The following is a 25,238-nucleotide window of genomic DNA, read 5'->3' on the forward strand; positions in this document are numbered from 1 at the left end:
GGACAGTTTTATGTAGACCCTAACAGTTTGTGGGCACCGTTTGTTACCGTTACAGTGCAATTAATGTATTGTTTAGTGTTGTGCTGTGTAGTGGCTTTGCTGGCATTTTATGCCCCACTAAGATTTACATGCTAAAATCGCCTCTGGTTATTTCATAGTTTTGATATCTTCACTATTATTCTACAATGTAGAAAATAGTCAAAATAAAGAAAAACCCTTGAACGAGTAGGTGTGTCCAAACTTTTGACTGTTACTGTATCTCTTATTCCAATGTAAAGGGTTTGGTATAGAGGCAAAAATTTCATCAACGCACGAGGTCTTCGCGCCATTGGCTGCTGCTGATGAGGGCGGGTAGAGCGTGCGAACCCCAGCTCGGGACTGTGAGGGAGCGAGAAAAGTGAGACAAAAAAAAGGAAAACGAGGGAATTGCTCAGGACTCTCGTTCAAGCATCCGAACAAATCTGTCCTCCCAGTACTGCAGTTTCTGCCCAATTTGAGCCATCCAATCTGCCTGTGTTACAGCTAAACTAAACACGACACTGACTATCTTTTCGTGGGACCTGGCATGCGCCACGGGACGCTTCGTAAACTTTGTGCAGCAGAGGAGGCTATCTGACAACGGACTGGAGTGACAGAGTGAATATACAGTTTGCCTATTAATTTACTAACTCGCAGTAGACGTGGAGGAAGAACGGGGAGACGGGTGGATTATTATGCAACAAGTGGAAAGGTGAGTGAGGACTTGGAAGGTTGCCAGGTGAGGTCGTTGCGGTACGTTGTGAGCTCGGATGCTGCGGCTGAGAGGTTCGGGACATGCATTACGCACGATTCTTACTCACTTAATAAAAGTGCTACCGTTTCTATGGTGCATGCTTATTTGGTTTACTCATGTCTGCTCTAGCCTGGTGGTGTTTAAACACAGAAATATATGCCTATGTCAATCAATCAACCACAAATCACCAGTCTCCCTCAGGCAAAAGCACTTGAACAAGACCAGACAACTGATTTGCTGTTTACTTGTCAAATTATTTAAATTGTACATTTTTTATTTCATATATTTTTTTCAATTCAAATTTATTCGGATCCCATTAGCTTTTGCCGAGGCAGCAACTATTCTTCCTGGTGTGCAAAATGCTGGCTAATTGTTTTGAAATCAGGTTTTTGATACAGTCAGACTACACTGTCAAACCAAGTGTTGAGGATCTGAAAACATAACTAAAAACCTGTCTGTAACACTTTTTGAACGCATCAAGGCATTTAGAATGTAAATGAAAACACATAAGTGTTTAGATGGCTGTAACACTTTTAAACACACTCATATATTTATTCAGCACAAGGTGGTTAGGTTAAACACTAAACGCTGGGGGTGTTGTTTTAACACTGTAGGGTGTAAAGCCGTAAAGGCAAGTTTCTAATGATTAAATGCACTCTAAACGGGATGATGGGAAATTAAACACACTGGTGTTTAAAATCTGAACACTTGGGAGATAAAGGTATTTTCCTGGTTGGAAACTGACTGGAAAAAAACTGACTATCATGTTTAATCTTGCATTCTAAGCGAATGTGTTTAAGATGAGAACACTTATTGGCAAATCTAAATGCCTAAAGTTTAAGTTTTAAACACTGACGTTTAGGTTATAAACGTGTCACATGTTTCATGGTTTTACAGTGTAGGCTACTTCTATTGCTTCACAGTCTCAGACATACTCAAATTGTAGCCTTCGGGGTAAGCATATCTCATTACCTCAGCATCCAGCATCAGAATGCTGAAATCACCTGGTTCATTAGATTTTATAATCTGAAGAAGAAAAAAGCTGAGTTTGAAACACAGAGAGAGTAAGTGAATAGGTTTTTATGCACCTGGCCTGAACTCTTAGAGAAGAACCTTCTAAAAGCAGGCATTGGGTCATGGGTCATTTCACAAAATTAGTCCCTTTGATATTTTCAATGTAGACTCAGTGAAATTATGTTGCCTCGAGCAGCACTGTAGGTATTGAGATGAGCGAAATGTAAGACTTCGCTCTCACACACAGTATCTGCGTATGTGCACTGGTTCGTATGTGCACTGGTTCGCTTCACACTGTGACAGTGTGGTAGCCAGAGTACCAAAACAATGGCGAAGTTGAGCCTTGCGCTTTAACGCTATTAGTTGTTGCGGAAATTGACCCACTATGCTGTATACTTGCTGCATCAACGTCATATCACAGAGTCTACCTTTGAGTAGAAAATGTACACCAATATTGCCGTACCAGGCAGTGATGCAATTGCCGTACCAGGCAGTGATGCAACCGGTCAGTATGCTCTCGGTGTTGCAGCTGTAGAACCTTTTGAGGATCTCAGGACCCATGCCAAATCTATTTAGTTTCCTGAGGGGGAATAGGCTTTGTCGTGCCCTCTTCACAACTGTCTTGGTGTGTTTGGACCAATCTAGTTTGTTGTTGATGTCTTGGTTACGTTGAGGGATAGGTTGTTATTCTGGCACCACCCGGTCAGGTCTCTGACCTCCTCCCTATAGGCTGTCATGTCGTTGTCGGTGATCAGGCCTACCACTGTTGTGTCGTCAGCAAACTTAATGATAGTGTTGGAGTCGTGCCTTGCCATGCAGTCGTGGGTGAACAGGGAGTAGAGGAGGGGACTGAGCACACACCCCTGGGGAGCTCCAGTGTTGAGGATCAGCGTGGCAGATGTGTTGCTACCTACCCTCATCACCTGGGGGCGGCCTGTCAGGAAGTCCAGGATCCAGTTGCAGAGGGAGGTGTTTAGTCCCAGGATCCTTAGCTTGGTGATGAGCTTTGAGGGTACTATGGTGTAGAACGCTGAGCTGTAGTCAATGAACAGCATTCTCACATAGGTGTTCCTTTTGTATAGGGGGGAAAGGGCAGTGTGGAGTGCAATAGAGATTGCATCATCTGTGTATCTGTTTGGGCGGTATGCAAATTGGAGTGGGTCTAGGGTTTCTGGGATAATGGTGTTGATGTGAGCCATTACCAGCCTTTCAAAGCACTTCATGGCTACGGACGTGAGTGCTACGGGTCTGTAGTCATTTAGGCAGGTTACCTTTGTGTTCTTGGGCACAGGGACTATGGTGGTCTGCTTGAAGCATGTTGGTATTACAGACTCAATCAGGGACATGTTTGCCTGTTTGATGGTTCGTCGCAGGTCATAGCGGGATTTCTTGTAAACTTCCGGGTTAGAGTCCCGCAACTTGAAAGCGGCTGCTCTACCCTTTAGCGGTATGGGGTATGTACGTACAGTCACTGTGGGGACGACGTCCTCAATGCACTTATTGATAAAGCCAGTGACTGAAGTGGTGTATTCCTCAATATCATCGGAAGAATCCCGGAACATGTTCCAGTCTGTGATAGCAAAGCAGTCCTGTAGTTTAGCATCTGCTTCATCTGACCATGTTTTTATAGACCGAGTCACTGATGCTTCCTGCTTTAGTTTTTGCTTGTAAACAGGAATCAGGAGGATAGAGTTGTGGTCGGATTTACCAAATGGAGTGCGAGGGAGAGCTTTGTACGCGTCTCTGTGTGTGGAGTACAGGTGATCTAGATGTTTTTTCCCTCTGGTTGCACATTTGACATGTTGATAGAGATTTGGTAGAACTGATTTAAGTTTCCCTGCATTAAAGTCTCCGGCCACTAGGAGCGCCGCCTCTGGGTGAATGGTTTCCTGTTTGCTTATTTCCTTATACAGCTGACTGAATGCAGTCTTAGTGCCAGCATCTGTCTGTGGTGGTAAATTAACAGCCACGAAAAGTATAGCTGAGAACTCACTAGGCAAGTAGTGTGGCCTGCAATATATTGCAGTATACTCTACTTCAGGCGAGCAAAATCTAGAGACTTCCTTAGATTTCGTGCACCAGCTGTTGTTTAAAAATATGCACAGACTGCCCCCCCCTCATCTTACCGGAGGGTGCTGTTCTATCCTGACGGTGCAGCGTGTATCCCGCTGTCACGTCCTGACCTTAGTTCCTTTTCTATGTCTCTATTTTAGTTTGGTCAGAGCGTGAGTTGGGGTGAGCATTCTATGTTTTTGTTCTAGGTTTTGTATTTCTGGTTTTGGCCTGGTATGGTTCCCAATCAGAGGCAGCTGTCAATTGTTGTCTCTGGTTGAGAACCATACTTAGGTAGCCTGTTTTCCCACTATGAGGAGTGGGTAGTTATTTTCTGGTTAGTGTTTGTTGCACCTGTCAGAACTGTTCGTTTATCGGTTTTGTTCGTGTATTCATTCTTGATTCAAAGTATTATGGATACGTACCACACTGTACTTTGGTCCTCCTTTCCTTCCACCAACGAAAATCGTTACACCCGCTAGCTGAATATCCATGTCGTCATTCAGCCACAATTCCGTGAAGCATAGTATATTACCGTTTTTGATGTCCCGTTGGTAGGATATTCGTGATCTTACCTCGTCTAGTTTATTGTCTAATGATTGCACGTTGGCGAGTAATATTGACGGTAACGGCAGCATTCCTAGTTGTCTTCTGCGGGTCCGGACGAGGCATCCGGCTCTTCGTCCTCTGCGTCGCTTCCTTTTGCGAATAATTGGGATGTCTGCCCTGTGGGGTGTTTGGAGAATGTCGTGTGAGTCCTGCTTGCTGCTGTTGTTGTTGTTGTTGAAGAAATCTTTGTCTAATCCGAGGTGAGTGATCACTGTCCTGATATCCAGAAGCTCTTTTCTTCCATAAGATGTGGTTGCAGAAACATGATGTACAAAATAATTTACAAATATCGCGAAAAACCCCCACATAATAGCACAATTGGTTAGGAGACCGTAAAATGGCGGACATCTCCTCCGGCGCCATTTTCAGTTGCCCTTTAATATAGATCACATGGGCAATTCAATTAATCCGTTTTTTTATATGAATAAAGACATGGTAAAGGGCCGAAATTCAGAATTTCTGCCCCTCTGTGCACACTCTGTGACATCTCTGAAGATTTTAACCCACTTAACCCCAACATTTCTTCAAATTTCATTGTAAAGCCCTAGGTATTTTGTTGCTTTGACGAAGTCATTTCGAAGTTATTTATTTAATGTGATTCAAACTGTCCCTCATTTTAGGGTCACCCCTTTTACTTGAACTGAACTATTGTTTTAATTTGGTGAAACTGTTCCTCTTTAAAAACAACAAAACGAAGAAACATTGAATCTCTAATAGTCAAATCATCATAGTGTAAAAGCAGGTGAGCTGGTTCTACTCTTTTTGGCAATTTTCTGGTGTTTTTTGGTGGAAAACTAAATGGGTCGAGCATAACACGTCAACCCTGTTACCATGTATAGACAGGCTAGAAATGTTTGAACTACTACATTTTTTGGGGGTGAAGTTTGCATTCAATTGCCCATCCCTGTTGCATAAAACCAGCTTTGAATGTTAAAATTAAGTTACATTTTTTAAATTAAATCCCACCAACTCATTTCGTGGAACGACCCTCCTGTTAATTTAAAAGAACAGGATGTCTTTGATCAAGTATCAGCCTATGTTCTTTCTACATTGGTATCGTATTCTGTGGCATACAGTTACTGTGAATATAGAGTAGGTGCGGTGTTTGACTCAGGTGATGACATAAGCGTTGACTTTGTCTGCTTGGCGACATTAGATATTTCACACTTTGTGTAAAAGTCTTAAAAAGAAGATATTTCACACTGAAGAGCTGGGCCCCTTATGTGTCTACCCATGTTGGGAACTGGTGCCACTGGTGTTTATTTCAAGAGGTTTATTTCCAAAGGTCCATTAAAATGTTATTTTGAAATAAATTGTAGCCATTTGATATCAGGCTGGGGACAATGCAGCGGGCCCACCCCACCCTATTTAAGTAATAGTAGGGAAAACTACAGCCAGGCCTATATGCTGGCAGATAGTTGTTCTCAGGTGGTCTCATTTTTCCCATGCTATTCTCTTTGATGTGCTGGAATGGAACAGTTCAGGAATCTTAGCTGTTGTAGCTTATACTCCAAACTATCTGCAATATCCATGTACTGTATGTCGTGACTGAAATTGTTGTCAGGATTTTGCAGGAAGTTTGGAGTATATCAAAAACAGTTAGGATTCCTACGCTGTTTCATTCCACCACATCAAAGAGACTAGCATGGGGGAAATGTGATGAGTCAGAAAGCACCAGTTAGTTACCACCACCACCCTGCCCCTGGCAGCGGTTTAACAATGTCAGAGGAAGCCTCAGCATCAGCCACCACATCCCACCCCACACCTGCCTGCCCGGGTTGAGCCACACTGGCCCATCTGAGAACAACTCTGCCAACATCCTGTTGTTTCCCCTGCTATTATCTGTCACTGGCATGCTACCATGACAAATATGGCGACCAGATCCCAATGAGACAACTTTAATTTGCTGTGCAAAGCCCCTCCTCTCCCTCTGTTTTTTCCCCTCATCTCACTTTTGTTTTTTCTCACTCTCTTTCTCCCTGCTATGTTCTCTATTTTCCTGTCTGTCTGTCTGTCTGTCTGTCTGTCTGTCTGTCTGTCTGTCTGTCTGTCTGTCTGTCTGTCTGTCTGTCTGTCTGTCTGTCTGTCTGTCTGTCTGTCTGTCTGTCTGTCTGTCTGTCTGTCTGTCTCATTCCATCCCTTTCTGTGAGCTGTTATGAATTAAGCGGTCATCTGTATCAATGGTTTCAATCGTGTGTTCCATTCCCTGGGAAACTTCTGTCTTTGCTGTGGGTTTCTGCCTTTTGCTGGGGTTTTTTAACCTCCCCAGTGCCACAGCGACTGAGACTGCATAGTCCCCCCTTCTCTGAATTGTCTTTATTTCCTCCTCACCTTCTCTCAATAATCACTTTCCTGTCTCTCCCTTCCTCTCAGACTTCACTTTCACCCCTCTATCCTTCTTTTTCATCCATTCATTCTGCTACTCCTCATCCATGATTTGTTTGCTGCTCATGGCGTGCCACTTTCCTGGGCTGTGTAGTGTAGAGACCTGGACGGTTACCAATCGTGTCATCTGTGGAAGGGAAGACTGCTGTTGGTTACTGTCTGTTTGCTGTGTTAGTCCATGTTGGTGTTGTCAGGGAGCTGATTCTCTATTGTCTTCAGAGAGTTTTTGAATAGAAATGAAGTAAAGCTGAGGTAGTGTAAGGTATTTATAAAGGTTGGGGAGGTCTAGACATACGGTAGTATAGAAATGATCTGACTCTTGTGTGGGTTTAGTGTTAGATAGCTGACTCTTAAGTGGTCATTAATGTCTCATGGAAAATGAACAGGACAAAGGCTATAATCTAGACAGGAAAGAGTATCTTTGTATGTTTGCCTCGGCTTCTCTCTCCTTTCTCTGTGTCTATGTGGCGAAAGTGACTCATGACTTTCTTATAGATGTTCTCACAGTGAGCCAGGTGAAGATGCACCAGAGGCAGGGAAACTTGCAGAGCTTAAAGAAACCTAAAAATGTCTTACAGTGAAAAGTCTTTATGTTTGGAGACAAGTTCATGAGGTCCCTGACATTTCATCTGCTACATCTTGTAATCCCCAGGGGCATGTTGGGAGCTTGTGCAAACAGGGTTATGGACCTCTCAAAGACAATTGATCAAAATGGAGTCTCTTTGTTTAGTTTGGCTGATAAGAGAGTGTGGACATGACCGAGCTTGATGCTGTAGTGCGTTCCCTGATAGTCGGAACTAGGAAACTGATACATTTCCGACCTGGTAATTCGATGAACGCGGCACGTGTTTAACTACAACCAGTTAGCAAGTCTGACATTTCAGAGTTCCCATATGCACTTTAATGGGGCATTACCATGGAGGTCACTGACTGGGTTGTCTGTCCTTTTCTTGACTTCAGGCATGTACTGTAGGACTATACAGTAGAGTTCCTCTTTAACGTGACTCCCATTATAAAATCGGACAAATGCTGTGTTACCCAGTGTACAGTAGACTGTACAGAACACTTAGGCCTACACGACATCTCACCGGTGAGTAAAATAGTGTGATAATTGACTGCGACATTTTCCCCCCCTGTCCCCCTCCCCTCTGTCCCCCTCTGTCCCTGTGTTGATGTCACGCCAAAGGAACCTTGCTGTTACACAACAGTCCTCTCTGTCACTCCAGGCGAATGGCATCTCTCACCAACTGTAACACTGCCATTTCACAGCTGCTCTCTTGGGAGAAAGTACAGTGTGTGTTCACTGTCTCCTTACTTTCCTTCCATCTCTTCTTTTCTCCCTTAGCTACTCTTTCCTTTTCTTGTTAATTTCTTTCTATCTCTCACTCAGACCCTCTCATTCTCTTTCCCCTGCCTCTCTCTCTCTCTCTCTCTCTCTCTCTCTCTCTCTCTCACACCCCGCCTCTCCATCAATGACTATGTAAGGAACACAGCTCAATCAGTCAGTGGTCTATTAGGTCACCCCAGGGCAGCAGTGTCATTGTTACCAAAGGGATGACCTTATGACCTCAGTGCTATGCTTCATACCCCAGGTGGGTTACAGTGGGTGTGGTCATACACAGGTGTGAAAGCTGCTCCCGGAATGTGCTAATGCTGCGTTCATAACCATGTGGGAAGGTGGTAATTACCAGTTGTGAAGTCATAAATACCAGTTGGATGCATTCACGTGCTTTGAACTCATTTAGAAATGCAGGTTAGCTAATGGCCAACAATCTGCATCAAACATAAACTAAAAGTACAGCTATCATGCTTGTAAATAAATTATAGTTCTTAAAAAAACATATGAATCGGCCTACAAGAACCTGTCGGATGTCGCATTGAGTTTTTGCTGGGGAAAAAGCCAAATGCAATGAAATTCCGTTTCTGTGGAATTTGCGATTTTGGTTGTTTTGGATACTTTAAATCCTTTACTTTATTGTAATATAACAATATTGTATGATTACTTAAGGAAAATGGTTAATTTCCTAGTTTTTTTTTACATTAGCTAGCATGCCCAATGTGAACACTCTATCTCAAACTTCCCAGAGTGTCACAGCTGACTTGGTCCATTCAAGATAGCCTAACATGCTACAGATGAATGGAATCAGCTGAATTAGCTAGCTAGTTAGTAATGTAGTAGTATAAAGTTGTAATTTACAATCAATGTAATGTAGTTATCAATACAAGTGGTTCAGATTTTCATTTTGTCTACAACTAGCCGTAGACCTGGAGCAAAAGCCAAATGTTCATAAAAGAGGTCCACACTTTCTTCCGGTGTTGCTTGATCAGTGGGTAGGCCTATTAGCTGGCCAAAATGACATGAAAAGTGATCCAAATATATGAACAGTATTGCAGTATCCTAAAACTTGGTGTAATCTTGCTATAATTTTTCTGTCATTTTGAGCCGCATTCAATTTCTTGCTAGCCCTGGCCAATCACCTTTACTCCCCTCAAGATGTAAAAGCATTGGATAGGTGTAGATGAATTATCTACCAACACAGGTACAACAATCCACTGCTTTTAATATTTGAGGGGGTGTGAATGAGTGCCCAGGTAAGAAGGGGTGCAATTGGGATTGGGTTCCTGTCATCGTAGCACACGTAGGCCATCTTCCCATTTTCTAGTTGTAATCAGCTGACAGCTGACTTTTACGAAAAATAGCGACATTTGCTTGTTGTTTGATTTACAAAGTTAGTTGTCATTACTTTGAGCAAAGCTGCCAGTATGCGCTGAATTACCGGTAATCAAGGATTATTTTACAATCGTCTGTCACCTCATCATGAGTGGAGAGATGAGAAAGCATCTTCACTGACGAGCAAGGTATGTTACACTAGTTAATTAGCTAGCTAGTTAGTTACTGTAAGTACACAATGCATTACCTAGACTTTATAAACTATCAGGCCTTCACTACCTGCATCTACTTTGTATTTGTTTAAGGTAAGCTATGGCCAATGTTGTTGGAGTGAATACAACTGAAGACAGGTTTGAAGACATGCTGGTATAGCTAACATTAGCCTAAATGTTTTACTCACTATTTTCAGTGCCATGGTATTTTTCATCCCTATATCCCACACAACAAGTTAGCTAGCTAACAAGTTCATGTTAATTCATTGAAAGCGAGATACAGATTAGAGACACACAAAGGTTTGAACAGGAATAGAGCCACTTTGTTTTAAAACAGTTGTCTCCATGACAATTGACTTTATTGTGGACCCAAATAAATAAGACTGATAAAGCACTGAAACATGTCCCCCCCCCAGGGTAAGATGATGAAGGGAAGGGGCCGGCTCATGGTTCTGGTGGCCAGAGCTGGATCTGAGGTGGCTGTCACCATTGAGCATTCAGCAAAGGTAATAATTATGAACGAGTAGTTTTTGTCTGAATGTTTTAGAGATCTCTTTGATTGTATGTTTGTCATAGAGAGTCAAATTCATTATTATCAATATGAATTAAATCCTTCTTTCACATTGCCATCCGGGCCTTCAACAAAACCAGGTATCAGTCAACACACAAAACTACTCATTCACTTTATTGGCTTTTTCACACTATTACTATACTATTTTCCTTGCCTCTCCACAGTTATATTGATGTTTTGTGTGATTGTGAGTATTTTGTATTGTTTTTACTTTTCCTAAATGACAAATGAATCTAATCTCTCAGCAGATGAGATTGTCTCCATGACCAGGAGAAACATGGGCAACTCGTTCCAGTACCCATTCCTGCAAGCTGAAGCCTTCCAGTGTTGTATATAGCCAAATCAAACAGATCTTTCTTTACTGTTTTTCTTTTTAAGAATTTGTTGTTGACGGTTCTTACATGTTCTGTTTGAGCTGCTTTTGAATGACAAGTTGTATTAAAAACATTATTGGCATTGTTGAATTCGATTTTCATAATAGCAAGCTAGGACTGATGGTTTGGTTAGCTAAACTACTGTAGCAAGTCTGTTTGTTTGGTTATCAAGGCAACTACTAATTTGCTAGCTAATTTATTGGTGATTGTTGAATACAGTTCTACTGTCAAATAACCATTTCTAGTGGCAAATGTGTTAAATTATAGCCATGGTACAGTATAAAAGGGATAATCAACTCAGGGCTCTATGCATTCTCTGGAAAATAATGTAACTCCATTGAAGGTCAGTTCCACTCCACTAGGGCGTCTTGGAAACACCTTCCATGTCGTTCATTATTTTTCATAGAACTCATAGCCCCTTCGTTGATTATCTCATATGTATAATAATATGATTATTTAATGCAAATGATACCAGCAGTTTTAAAAATAATAAGTATAGTGACAATCTCTTTTGAAACAATCAAGCTGAGTGTTGGTGTTTTTCTCTCATTCGTCTCAATGGAATTAGAAATAAACTTAAAGGAATCTTTCATTGCCATTTTCTCAGTTTTAACATTTTGGCTGAAGTCAACTTTAAAAGCTCATAACTCGGGTTCTGATAAAGCTATCTCAGTGATTTAAAAAAAATCTGGATTTGGGACAGGGTAGTTTTCAGAGATATAAAGAATTAAAAGTTTAGCGTTTTCCTAAGCCCCCACACATATTAATTGATAGCTTTTTTATAAATAATGTTTTGTTACATTTAACTGCAGAAAATGCTGTTATCGAGGTCATTTCTTTAGTAGGTGACGTCAGAGGTCAGTTGTGGGAGAAGTCGGAGTTCAGGGATGATTGATGATTTTCCCACTAGTAGTTACAAGTTGGGAGGGCGTTCAAGTGGAATTTCCCCAGTCGTATGTGGTAAATACCACCTTTCCACTTCATTGTGAACGTAGCATAAGTATGGACTCTTATGGGGGTGTCCTTGGATCACACCATGTGGTAATAAATGATGGTGTTATAAAGCTTTTAATAGCTATGTTACATTGATGAATACCAGAAGGACAGGTGCAGTCTCAGAAGGTAAAACAAAATGTGAGCGAGAGAGTCAGAAAGGATGGAGAGCCAAAGGAAGAGAGAAGCTGGCATATACATTTGTATTATTATTATCTTTTTACTTGTTATATTGTATTTACTTTGCCACCATGGCCTTTTTTGCCTTTACCTCCCTTATCTCACCTCATTTTCTCACATTATATATAGACTTATTTTTCTACTGTATTATTGACTGTGTTTGTTTTACTTCATGTGTACCTCTGTGTTGTTGTACCTGTCGAACTGCTTTGCTTTATCTTGGCCAGGTCGCAATTGTAAATGAGAACTTGTTCTCAACTTGCCTACCTGGTGAAATAAAGGTAAAATAAAAAACTTTTAAAAAACTAAGAGGGGAGAGAGAAGACAAGAGAGACCACGTGAATGCACTTTGTAGGATGTTTACCATGCTACAACTGATCATATAGTTTTCAACTGGTGTTGTTTTTATATCTAACTGTCATCGACATATAGTGTTTCAGTTGTAAATTTAAGATCTTAAAAACATGTGGTCCAACTGTGTTCTCACAATCTGGTTTCCTTAACTCTACCTTCATTTATATATTACCTCAATTACCTTGACTAACCGGTGCTCCCTGCACATTGACTCTGTACCAGTACCCCCTGTATATAGCCTCCACATTGACTCTGTACCGGTACCCCCTGTATTTAGCCTCGCTATTGTTATTTTACTGCTGCTGTTCAATTTTTTGTAACTTTTTATTTTCTATTTTTTACTTAATACTTTTTTCTCCTTAACTTCTTAAAGCATTGTTGGTTAAGGGCTTGTAAGTAAGCATTTCACTGTAAGGTACCTGTTGTATTTGGCGCAGGTGACAAATACAATTTGATTTGATTTAATTTCACCATAAAAGAACTGTAACTTTATGGATTCCGCATAAAATGTAAAAAAAAATAACATGAAATGTAAGAGGGTGGATTTGGTTTCTGTTAATTGCGCAATTGTGAGTAATTCCATTTTCTAGGTGAGGAACCCATATAGAGGATCTTGATTTGTCTTAGGGTTTCAGAAGGGACAGGGACACTACATCTGGAATTAAAGATGTATGTCGGTTGCTTACGAGAAAAGTTCAGGAAATGGCGGTTATGTGGTTTTTAAATAATTCAAGGGGAACAAACATTTCAGACTCATGAGTTTCTGCCTTCAGACGATTATCTAAAAGGGTTGTTTTTTTAATCTGCAGATGCTTTTATCCAAAGCGACTTAGTCACCTAAAGGATCTAAGATTGTGTATGTTTCTAAATTTGTCCTGCTGTCGATTGTTGAGATACAAGAAGTTCAGCACGAGTTCTGCATACCAGTACCAGGACAAACATTTACCCCTTCACAAACAGAGTGAGCTTTGTGTTAGATATTCAAATCGCAACTCTAAATAAATTCGACCCTTGCTGAAGGCAGGTGTGCTTGTCTGTGTTTAGTGACTGATAGGATGAGTCAGACATTGACTCATTCATCCCAACCACAAGCCGCGGGCTGTATATGTGTGTGTGTACCCAATATGTATGTGTGCGTACATGTGTGTATGTGTGTTGTGTATGTGCGTGTGTGTGTGTCTTTATGGACATATTGTAGACTACACAAAGTAATGCAGTGTCAGCTTCTAAAGGTCTCCAGTCTAATGTAGTTGTTAGTGAGTCTGGCAGTTTATTTGCGTGTTAATTGGTGAGTCCCAACATGACCTCTTTCATGTGTGAGAACAGCTTGACATTGTCTGCTCTATGGGCTAGGGTTAGTTCATTAGTGTGACATGCTATGCTACTGTAAATACTTACAGATGCTGGGATTTTGATTCACTTTACAGACCAATACATATACTCTGTCCTCTCTGCCTCTGTTACTCTGTCATACCTACATATAAACATACAGTTGAAGTCGGAATTTTACGTACACCTTAGCCAAATACATTTAAACTCAGTTTTAAAAATTCCCTGTTATAGGTCAGTTAGGATCACCACTTTATTTTAAGAATGGGAAATGTCAGAATAATAGTAGAGAGAATTATTTATTTCAGCTTTTATTTCATTCAACACATTCCCAGTGGGTCAGAAGTTTATATACACTTAATTAGTATTTGGTAGCATTGCCTTTAAATCGTTTAACTTGGGTCAAACGTTTCGGGTAGACTTCCACAAGCTTCCCACAATAAATTGGGTGAATTTTGGCCCATTCCTCCTGACAGAGCTGGTGTAATTGAGTCAGGTTTGTAGGCCTCCTTGTTCGCACACGCTTTTTCAATTCTGCCCACAAATTGTCTATAGGATTGAGGTCAGGGCTTTGATGGCCACTCCAAGACCATGACTTTGTTGTCCTTAAGCCATTCTGCCACAGCTTTGGAAGTATGCTTGGGGTCATTGTCCATTTGGAAGACCCATTTGCGACCAAGCTTTAACTTTCTGACTGATGTCTTGAGATGTTGCTTCAATATATCCCCGTACTTTTCCTTTCTCATGATGGTATGTATTTTGTGAAGTGCACCAGTCCCTCCTGCAGCAAAGCACCCCCACAACATGATGCTGCCACCCCTGTGCTTCACGGTTGGGATGGTGTTATTCAGCTTGCAAGCCTCCCCCTTTTCCCTCCAAACATAACAATGGTCATTATGGCCAAACATTTCTATTTTTGTTTCATCAGACCAGAGGACATTTCTCCAAAAAGTACGATCTTTGTCCCCATGTGCAGTTGCAAACCGTAGTCTGACTTTTTTATGGCGGTTTTGGAGCAGTGGCTTCTTCCTTGCTGAGCGGCCTTTCGGGTTATGTCGATATAGGACTCGTTTTTACTGTGGATACAGATACTTTTGTACCTGTTTCCTCCAGCATCTTCACAAGGTCCTTTGCTGTTGTTCTGGAATTGATTTTCACTTTTCGCACCAAAGTACGTTCATCTCTAGAAGACAGAACGCTTCTCCTTCCTGAGCGGTATGATGGCTGCGTGGTCCCATGGTGTTTATACTTGCGTACTATTGTTTGAACAGATTAATGTACTTTCAGGCATTTGGAAACCAGACTTGTGGAGGTCTCCAATTTTTTTCCTGAGGTCTTGGCTGATTTCTTTTGATTTTCCCATGATGTCAAGCAAAGAGCCACTGTGTTTGAAGGTAGGCCTTGAAATACATCCACAGGTACACCTCAAATTGACTCAAATGATGTCAATTAGCCTATCAGAAGCTTCTAAAGCCATGACATCATGTTCTGGAATTTTCAGAATTTTAAAGGCACAGTCAACTTACTGTATGTAAACTTCTGACCCACTGGAATTGTGATACAGTGAATAATAAGTGAAATAATCTCTCTATAAACAATTGTAGGAAAATTACTTGTGTCATGCACAAAGTAGATGTCCTAAGCGACTTGCCATAACTATTGTTTGTTAACAAGACATTTGTGGAGTGGTTGAAAAACGAGTTTTATTGACTCCAACCTAAGTGTATGTAAACTTCCGACTTCAACTTTATTTAATTCAAAGGTTTGTAATCTGTATAGCCAACAGTAGTTATGATTATGAAGGTCTACGTTTGTTATGGTATCAGAACAGAACATGGCTTTTTCCCTCTCTTAACCCATGGCAGGTTTGAAGTGGTCCCTGTTGGGACGACTTGTACCAAAGTAGCGTCTGGTTGTTATCTGTAGTCGCTCTTCTGTTGAAGGATTGCGAAGTGAGAGGTTTCACTCTCGCCAAAATCTGCACTGCAAATTGGCCAGTATTACCTAGTGTTGAGTTTTCAGTGTAACATTTCTAGTGTAGATTCAGGTGTTAAATGAACTATGTAAGTGTTAAATTAACAATTGTTGGTGTAAAATAACCCCAGTGCTGGTGTTAATTACCAGTGTTAAACCAAAACCACGCCCATCATTGTCATATTTCCTAGCCTAATCTATTGATTTTTAGAATTAATCTCATGCTATTCAAATATTAATAACATACATCTTTCTAAACTAATCCAATCTGTTACTTGGACTTTTGCACCTGTTACTGAAATGGTTGTTCCAGTTTAGGTCGTTTAATTTCGTAGTTGTCCCAGTCTGGCAGTCATTCTGAATGCAGTTTGTGGGTTATATAAAAAATAACAAAACATGTTGGATATCCTCACTCTGGCTGGATTCTAGTGATGTTACATTTGATACCGGAGCTCTGAGGCATGTCTCGAAATCGCTAAGCAACTAACTTCGAAGCAGTGTGCCGATGTGTGTATCACTTTATCAGAAGTAATGACTTCCGAAGCTTAGTTTGATCACATGCTTTTTCAAACCGTGTGTTGGAAAATGCGAGATCCCAATGATTTTGCCGTGGTTCCGGTGCTTTCTTTCGATTCCAAGCTGCTTTCAAACACCGACCCCTACTGGACACTGTACTTACAAATCTAGTTAGGATTTTGTACAAACTGTTTCACCTGACCGGTAGTTTAGCAGAGTAGGGAACTATGGAATATTCAGGGACGTGAGGGTGAATCCCATTAAAAATACACACTATTTAGATTTTTTTTCATGTGAAACCACACTTTCTGCACTGTTGTTCAAATAATTAGTTTTATTTAGTATAGTATAAGCTTCTGTCTTAATAAGCATCCTATATAATGCCATAGATTCTGTTTTTTGAAAAATATTAAACTAGAAGGCGAAAAAGGGATGCATGATGTAAGATGCGGACCTGGTATTCCAACTGATTCTAGGCTACTTCAGATAATGGCTTACCGCTGCTCCATGGAGTTTTAATCAACAAATAAAAAGCTTCCGTCTGGTATTCACACGCTGCTATTTATTGACCAGCAGATGTCACTATGGTAGATCTCTGCGGATGGTTATGGTTAATCGAAAATCCGGATTTCCGAACAGACAGACGTTAGTGTTTAAACACTTATGAGAGTAGGCTATCCATTTGTGGATATATTTTTTAAGGCACATTTTTAATAACGAAAAAGCTTTGTTTAAATGAAATTGTCCATGTTATATTGTTACACAGAACGATATACCATGACATTTTAAATGCTTAATTGAATAAAACAGCAAACTTTAGAATGTAGTGTTTATACGGCACATTAAGCTACTCTGCTTCAGATGTCACGTGTCTTTGACCGTCCATTGTGCACTGTAAGTGTAACCTACAGTTCTGAGGATGTTGATAACTGATTGTTTTAATGTTGAAGCTCATTTTCTATCATGGGTTATGGGATGGGTTTTACATGAAAAGGCATTTTACTATCATAGAGCATTTAGCCCTCCGGTCAGACCTAACAGCGGTATGCTATTTTCACCTCTTCAAATAGGAATTAACCTATAGGCGCACACCAACAGAGGGTCCAGAAGACCTGACACAGATCAATGCTAAACACTCAACAGAAAACTATTTTTTTTTTAAACTCAGAATTAGTTCTATGATGGTGAATATCAGACTCTTTCACTGTTGATGTTGGCCTAAGCTCCTGTTAGCCAAATACTACTGGAATAGCACCCTGTTGTGGCATATTGCATTATTCTGATTGGGCAATAGAGTAGAGAATTGTAGTTATTTATTTTTAGACTAATCATTATATTATTTGAATAGTGAAATAATTTCAAATGTCCACCCCTACTTCTGTTGTGCATCACCTTGCCTGAACAGCCATGTCGCGGAAAGAAACAGACCCTATTGCCAGATCCTAAACCATTGGATGACGCAAGGTATTTCATGAGGCAAGGTATTGCATGATAAATAAGAGATGGCTCTGAACAGTGATCACTAGCTAATCGTCTGAGGCCTGTGCTTAATAGCTTGGTTAAAAAATTCCAAAATAAATAATAACTTGTATCCTTTTCCTCCTGACTAAGGCCTCAGACTAAGGCCAGGAGTTTTTTGTTGTTGTGATATTGGTGTTCAATGTGAGTAGTCTTTCTTCACTGAATGTTAGTTAGTTAGTTAGTTAGTTAGCTCCATTGACCTGTGATATGGTGAGGTCCTTGTAGGGAAGTGAGGGGGATGCAAGGCAGGCTGTAGAGTGATGTGTCCCTCAACTCTGTGACCCCCAGAGAGACCTCACTGACTTATTGAGGATAGACTGTGGGACAGCTGTGAGGCAGACCACACTCAGGCTGTGTTTATGTGTATATTTTACAACTCAGTGTAGATGTGTGTCTACAGTGTAGATGTGCATGTGAATGTGTATTTTGTAACGGTTGTGTGCGCCTGTGTGCAGGTTATGAAGATGTGGTGCTGGGTTTTCCCCCTGGCGTTCCTGCTGTCCTCAGTGCACCAGGCTGAAGCCCAAGGTAAATTGACCCCTCTGCCTACAGTAAAAGAGCTACGACTCCCAGAGCTAAGATACAGAGACTCACTAATGCACCTCTCCTCAGGCAGGTGTAATAATGTTGGACCAGCAGACATAGTGTTCCTGATAGATGGCTCATCCAGTATCGGCAGGGCCAACTTCCTGCAGGTCAAGGGCTTCATGGCCGGTATCATCAAGCCCTTCACCAGCTCCGTGGGCCAATCAGGGATCCGCTTCGGCGTTGTGCAGTACAGCGACACCTCAAGGTCAGACACTGAGAGTTTTGTCTGTTATGTTTGTTTCTAGTGACAATATCTATCTATAACACTTGACTCTCCATTCTTGTCTCTTCCTCTCTTTCTTTCTTACTGCCATAATAATAGTGTATGGTTTTTCCCAGGTAGTTAAGTTGTTTATTGTTGTGTGTTTTGTCCCGTTCAGAGTGGAGTTCACCTTCACCACATACCTGAATGGCACAGAGCTGGTCAGCGCTGTGGAGAACCTCAACTATAAGGGGAGGCAACACTCGCACCGGTGCTGGCCTCAAATTTGTCGCTGACAACTTCTTCAACCCCACTTCCATCCGGAACGTCTCAAAGGTTTGAGGGGGGATAGAGAGGGCTGAAAGACAGACTATATTTTGTCCTGTGACAGACCATGACATATTTCTCCCCCCCCCCCCCCCCCTCTCTCTCTCTCTCTCTCTCTCTCTCTCTCTCATATATATATATATGCAGGTCTGTATACTGATCACAGATGGGAAGTCTCAAGACAGTGTAAGCGACCCAGCTCAGAAGCTACGGAGTCTGGGAGTGGAGATGTTTGCAGTGGGTAGGTTTGGGAAGACATTCAAATCAAAGTTTATTTGTCACATGCACAGGATGCAGCAGGTGTAAACAGTACAGTGAAATGCTTACTAGCAAGCACTCCTCAACAGTCTAGTAGAAATATCAATATGAAAATATCAAAGTCAGATGACAAAATCGAAATATTAACAAGAAATATAGAAAAGCACTAGAAGTAGGCGAATAGAAGGTCTGTGCAGGTATATAGCTAGGTTTAACTGTTCCGCAGTCTTATGGCCTGGAGGTAGAACCTGATGTTCCATGACCTGATGTTCCCGACACCGTCTGCCAAATGCCAAATTGACTCATTAAACCCGACCACAAGCCTCAGGCTGTATATCTTGATAGTTTGGGTGTGTACAGTATTTAACTGGTTGTTTTTGTCTCTGTCAGGTATAAAGAGTGCAGACCAGACTGAGTTGGCTCTGATAGCCACTCCTCCTCAGAGAGACTACACATTCTTTGTGGGGGACTTTAAGTTGCTTAACACACTGCTCTCCCTGGTGGGCCCGCGTGTTTGTTCCAGCTCTGGTGGAGTGTACGCTAGCGATGGTAAACACACACAGCTCAGTACAATACATTACAGTCTATTACACTATAAACATCCCCTCTCTATATTTATCTCCCTTTCATTGTCTTACCTCTCCTCCACTCTACCTCTCTCTTTCTCTCTTTTTTTTGCAGATGCCTTCTCCGGTCCCTCTAACCTCCAGTTCTCAAGCCAGACCTCTGATTCGCTCAGGTTCCGGTGGACTCCCGCAGGGGGGCCTGTGACGGGCTATGTGGTGCAGTACACTCCCCTCTCTGGCCTTGGCCAGCCAATCACAGCGGAGCTGCGTCAGGTGGGCATTGCTGGTTGGGTGGTGGGGGGTGTGGTGTTCATTCCTGACTCAGGGGATGGGCAGCAGCTCATACTGTAGATGTGACCCAGATTCTAATGGCTCATTGCAGTTCTGGGAGTGGGTGCAGCCAGGGAGCCTGATTACATGGCATACAGGCAGAGAGAGAGGGATTGGGTTGAGTAGGAACATGTTTCAATGGATGGATCTGGAGTTTAATTGAATTTCTGTGTCTGTGCAGATTAAACATTGGCAGGAAAATAGTGAAATTCCACCTCTGTGACTGGGTGTGTGTTTTGGCAATCATGACTAGGGTTGCAAAGCTACTGGTAATTTACCAAAGTTACCAGAATCCTCTGTAATTCTGGTAATTAACAGGACATCTCTGCTAATGTTGGTCATTTATACAATAATTACCTTTTTTTTTATTCATATATAGCATTCATTTGTTATACTGTATCTGTTTCCATATGGTTCATGAGTTTCTAGTGGATAGACCATATGGTTCATGAGTTTCTAGAGGATAGACCATATGGTTCATGAGTTTCTAGTGGATAGACCATATGGTTCATGAGTTTCTAGTGGATAGACCATATGGTTCATGAGTTTCTAAAGGATAGACCATATGGTTCATGAGTTTCTAGTGGATAGACCATATGGTTCATGAGTTTCTAGTGGATAGACCATATGGTTCACGAGTTTCTAGTGGATAGACCATATGGTTCACGAGTTTCTAGAGGATAGACCATATGGTTCATGAGTTTCTAGAGTATATACCATATGGTCAATGAGTTTCTAGTGGATAGACCATATGGTTCATGAGTTTCTAGAGGAAACTCATTCATCCAAACGCCAAACTTTCTTCCACATTAACTCCATAATATCGGCTGAAACATGGTAAACGTTGTTTAGAATCAATCCTCAAGGTGTTTTTCACATATCTCTTCATGATATATCATTTCTGGAAGTCTCCTCTCTGTCTCAATCACATGGATGAATGCGAGCAGCTTAGAGATTACGCAACAATTTCAACAAAGGACACTGGGCAGACCCCTGGTAAATGTAGTCTCTTATGGCCAATCTTCCAATGATATGCCTACAAATACGTCACAATGCTGCAGACAACTTGGAGAAACGATAGAAAGGGCAGGCTAATTCGTGGCGCTTTCACAGCCATATAAGGAGACAATGAAAAACAGAGCGTCAAAAATCCTGCTCATTTCCTGTTTGAAGTTTCATCTTGGTTTCGCCTGTAGCATCAGTTCTGGGGCACTCACAGATAATATCTTTGCAGTTTTGGAAACGGTAGAGTGTTTTCTTTCCAAAGCTGCCAATTATATGCATAGTCGAGCATCTTTTCGTGACAAAATATTGCGCTTAAAACGGGCACGTTTTTTTATCCAATAATGACATTAGCGCCCCCATAGGTTGAAGAGGTTAATAAAAAAAAGCATCTAATCAACAATTGCATTATTTGTAATTAACTCTGCAACTCTTCCAACTTTGACTTTTTTCACAACTGCCACCAGTTTGGTGCCAAAACATTTACAACAACATTACATTACATTTAAGTCATTTAGCAGACGCTCTTATCCAGAGCGACTTACAACAAAGAGATATTGACATACAGTCGTATAATAAATAAATAGATTTCATACTGAATCCCTCAGATTGAACACCAATGGTATTCACTATAAGTTGATGGTTTATATTTAGGATAATGTTTTACAGCTTTGTCATTCTTTTCTTTTTTAAATCATCTTATTTTAATATTTTATATATTTGATGTGATGAGGCCACACGGAGAGCCAGAGGTAATTACACTTTTGATAATCTGAAGAACCCAAAAGGGCCACTAGATGTCTTGTGATAAATACATAAAATCCTTTAAAGTTACCAAAATTCTGGTAGTTTACTGGTAAACTTAGAATGTTTCCAGTAGTATACCATCCCTTTGAAACCCTACTCATGACCATAATGAGGAATGACATAGATTAAAGGAAACATTTACCCCAGTCAAAGGCTTTGACAAAACCTGTTGCTATGTTATTACATTGAAGACCCATTTACAGCAGTAGCTTTGTATGTCAGCTTACATATATGTATATGTCAGGGGTGCACAAGTGCAATCCTCAAGTTCTGCAATCCTGCTGCTTTTCTTTTCTTTGTGATCCTGTTTGGCTAGAAAGTGCACACACGCCTAGTTTTTCAGGTAGAAACCAGTCTCTTCAATTCAGATGACGCTGCAGCCCCTCAGGGGAGCAGAACAGAGCACCTCTGTCTCATGTTCTAAGCCCTCCTTCTCCCCCCTGCAGGAGACGGTGTCTGCAAGTCAGAGGAGCTTCGTGGCTAGAGAGCTGAAGTCAGGGACAGACTACCTGGTGACGGTCATCGCCCAGTATCCCAACAGTGTGGGAGAGCCTGTGTCCGCCAAGGCAAGAACCAGTGAGTTCACAGAGAGGGTGGGACAGAGGCAGCAGAGGGAGGGAGGGGGGAGGGGAGGGGAGAAGCTGAGATAATTAGAAACCAATGCACAAATCAGTGAGTACACACGGAAAGATGCAGAGGGGAAGAGGGGGGGTGGAAGCCTGGAGGAGAGAAGGAGAGAGTAAAATGTCAATGCATTTCAATTCCATTTCACAGACGGGTGTGGAAGGGGAGGATATGGGGATGACAGGAAGAAGCAAGACCACTTTATGAATGGAGCTTTATCTTTACTTTCAACCTATGTATATTTAAGATGAGTTCTGGATACCATACCAACACAGTCTTTCTTACCTCTCAATGACATGTCATATCATCTCCTCTCTCCACATCTCTTTCTTTAGGCACTAACAAGTTCTCTCCCGTTTCTCCTCAATGTGTCACTCTCCAATGTGAAGCCAAACCATCCTCGTTGAACACAAGTATGTCTCATCTGCCTCTCATCCCTCCCTCTCCACCCCTTGTTTCTCAGACTCGCTTCCGGGGGTGTCCGGTCTTCGTCTGGTCCAGGCTGGTTTCTTCTCCCTCTCGCTGACCTGGGACGCTCCCACCTCACAGTTCCAGGGCTACCGACTCACCTATGGTCCCCGAGGTGAGACACGTGCACGCATGTACAAACACACACACTCATGCTCACACTCACACAGACACACCTATACTCCGACTACTGCTCAGTCAAGCATACTCTCATTCTTTGTGACAACTGCTGATGTAAACATGGCTTTATAACATAACAGATGAAGGAGATACATGCTTTCATGTTACAAAACACTAAACTCCTTACATCTTTTCTTTGCAGGTGAGAGTGTAACAGACACAGAAAGGGGGGAGAGAGGGAGGGATGGGGATAAAAACCTACATGTGGCAAGTTGAGAAATGTAAATCTGTGTGTAGTTTTAAGGACAGCAGGGTAGTATGCAGTACTATGGTGGAGATACGACGTCTCACCTTATACCGCCCTCCGTCGCTCCCTGCCTGGCAACGAAGAGTTGTATTACCCAATCATTACCACAAATATCACATACACTTTTACAGAGACGTTAAAAACTATGCAGGAGAGACATAGGGAAACTTCAGGTGTGTAGTAGGGATTGAATGTGGCTGCAATTCTATACAGGGAAAGGGTGTGTTATGTCAGATAGATCTATTTATGGGGTGTGTTGAGGTGCGTGGTGTGACGTGCCCCAGAGGAACTACCACCATACGCACACAACATAACTCAGCGAGGCAGCTCCATCCCTGAGTCAGGGTGTGGCAGGAGTACCAGTCTCACATGGAGAACGTTTAGGAGGACAGATTGGCACTCGTGTTTGTTTTAAATTAGGTCAGTGTGTATTCTATTAAGGGTGCTACACACAATTTCCATAATATATCTGCAGTAATAGTGGAATGATAGTGTTTCATAATATCCCCCCCCCCCAAAAAAAAATTATTTGGACACATGCAAAATCGCATTCTAAAATGCAGAATTTCTATTTTACAACAAAGGGAAATCTGTTTTGAATTTGTGACTGGCCGTTTCCACTAAATGACAGTGTAAACATCGCTCTGTCATTTCCTGGTTGCTAAAATTCTACACTGTTCGCTCAATTTCAGAAAACAATCACTGAATAGTGTAGGAAATCATTCCTTTGTACCATCTAAATCGCTGTGAAATATATTTTCAATATAAAAAAAACATGTTTTTACAGTTTTTATAGCCGTTTGAAGCCGGTGTGTTAAACGGCTCAAGCGCGAGTCTCCACCATGTTACGTAGGGTATTTACCAACAAGGAATTCAGCAGGAGAATTTCTGCCCTCATTCATTTTCAACAAGGGCATGCAGAGAAGTGTTTGGGGGATTGTGAGTGGCGAGAACCATGCTGGCGCCAGAAAAAGTTGAGCTCTTCACTAGTTTATGAACATTTCAAGCAAAGCGTTGTCAAGAGGAGGCACCGACTCTGGTTTTACGAGTTAAAGGAGCAGACATTGAAATGGGTTTAGAATATTTATGGAAAAATTTGAATGGATGCAAGAAGGATTCAGGAGGGGATGAGAATGGGCTGGATGAAGCCTAAGGCAGGTAGACATCATCACGCCATGGTAGTTGCTGTGGTGATGGCAACCCCCCCAGGAAGAACCTAAGAGACACCTGATAAGGCTAGTACCACACAGTGCCGTAGAAAGCGACATGCACTGCACAACACAGAGGAGGAATCTTAGTTTGGTGAGGTTTAAGTAGGGTGGCAGTGGTGATTACGGAGAGTGAGGACAGGTGTGGAGGCTGATTAACAATGAGTTGCAGCTGATGATGTTGAGGAGCTGCGGTCACGTCAACTAGTTAAAACGTTGCAACAGGCGTGGAAGCTGATTGGCAGTTAGTAGCAGTTGGTGTTTGTTGAGTTAGTAAGTAGCTGCGTTGAGGGCAACTAGTCAAATTGTTGCATTCAAGTCTGGTCCTTTCTCCTGATTTTATGTTAATTCTTAACCCCATCAAAACTCACCGTTACGGGGAAATGGGATGCAATAAGGCGGGAGATTTGTTTTGAATGCAGCCTAGTACTGTTGTAATTCACCTAGTTTTCACATGGGGGAGCCATTCTTTGAGTAGGAGCAAGCAACTGCAGGCCCTAATTCATGCACCCAGTACATCCACACCCACAGAGATGGGCAAAAGATACATTTTGATGTGTCTTGTTACAAATACAAGATACTCTAAAGACCAATGTATCAAACTAAAATACAGGTATTTTGTATTTTCTAAATACAAAATACATTTGCAAGGACTACAACAACATTCTCAGTAATGGTAACAAAAACATTCCACTTGCTATGACTGTGATATGTGGTTGTTTATCTACTTTAGTTGAATGCAGTATGCACTGACTGTAAGTCGCTCTGGATAAGAGTGTCTGCTAAATGACCAAGCATGCTTTGCAAGTGTTCATATTTACATTTTCTTATCACACCATAGTGTCATCAGACTTCTGATACTAATGCAGGGTGAAAGGGGGTCACTGTTATAAAAAATGATATA

The 25,238-nt window shown here is 41.6% G+C and overlaps 1 protein-coding gene across 1 annotated transcript in view; it reads left to right on the top strand.

Moving 5' to 3' along the window:
• Positions 1-321: 321 nt before the first annotated feature.
• The window catches only part of LOC115142319 (collagen alpha-1(VII) chain-like), an 89,273-nt gene continuing 64,356 nt past the window's right edge, over positions 322-25,238 (top strand). The window contains 10 exon segments of the mRNA XM_065001808.1: positions 322-730; positions 17,983-18,055; positions 18,140-18,320; positions 18,496-18,568; positions 18,570-18,653; positions 18,792-18,885; positions 19,293-19,451; positions 19,584-19,741; positions 22,054-22,183; positions 22,695-22,814. Coding sequence (XP_064857880.1) covers positions 17,986-18,055; positions 18,140-18,320; positions 18,496-18,568; positions 18,570-18,653; positions 18,792-18,885; positions 19,293-19,451; positions 19,584-19,741; positions 22,054-22,183; positions 22,695-22,814 — 1,069 coding nt within the window. The 5' untranslated portion in view covers positions 322-730; positions 17,983-17,985.

The sequence above is a fragment of the Oncorhynchus nerka genome, linkage group LG15 (assembly GCF_034236695.1).
Source record: "Oncorhynchus nerka isolate Pitt River linkage group LG15, Oner_Uvic_2.0, whole genome shotgun sequence".
Taxonomy (NCBI): Eukaryota; Metazoa; Chordata; class Actinopteri; order Salmoniformes; family Salmonidae; genus Oncorhynchus; species Oncorhynchus nerka.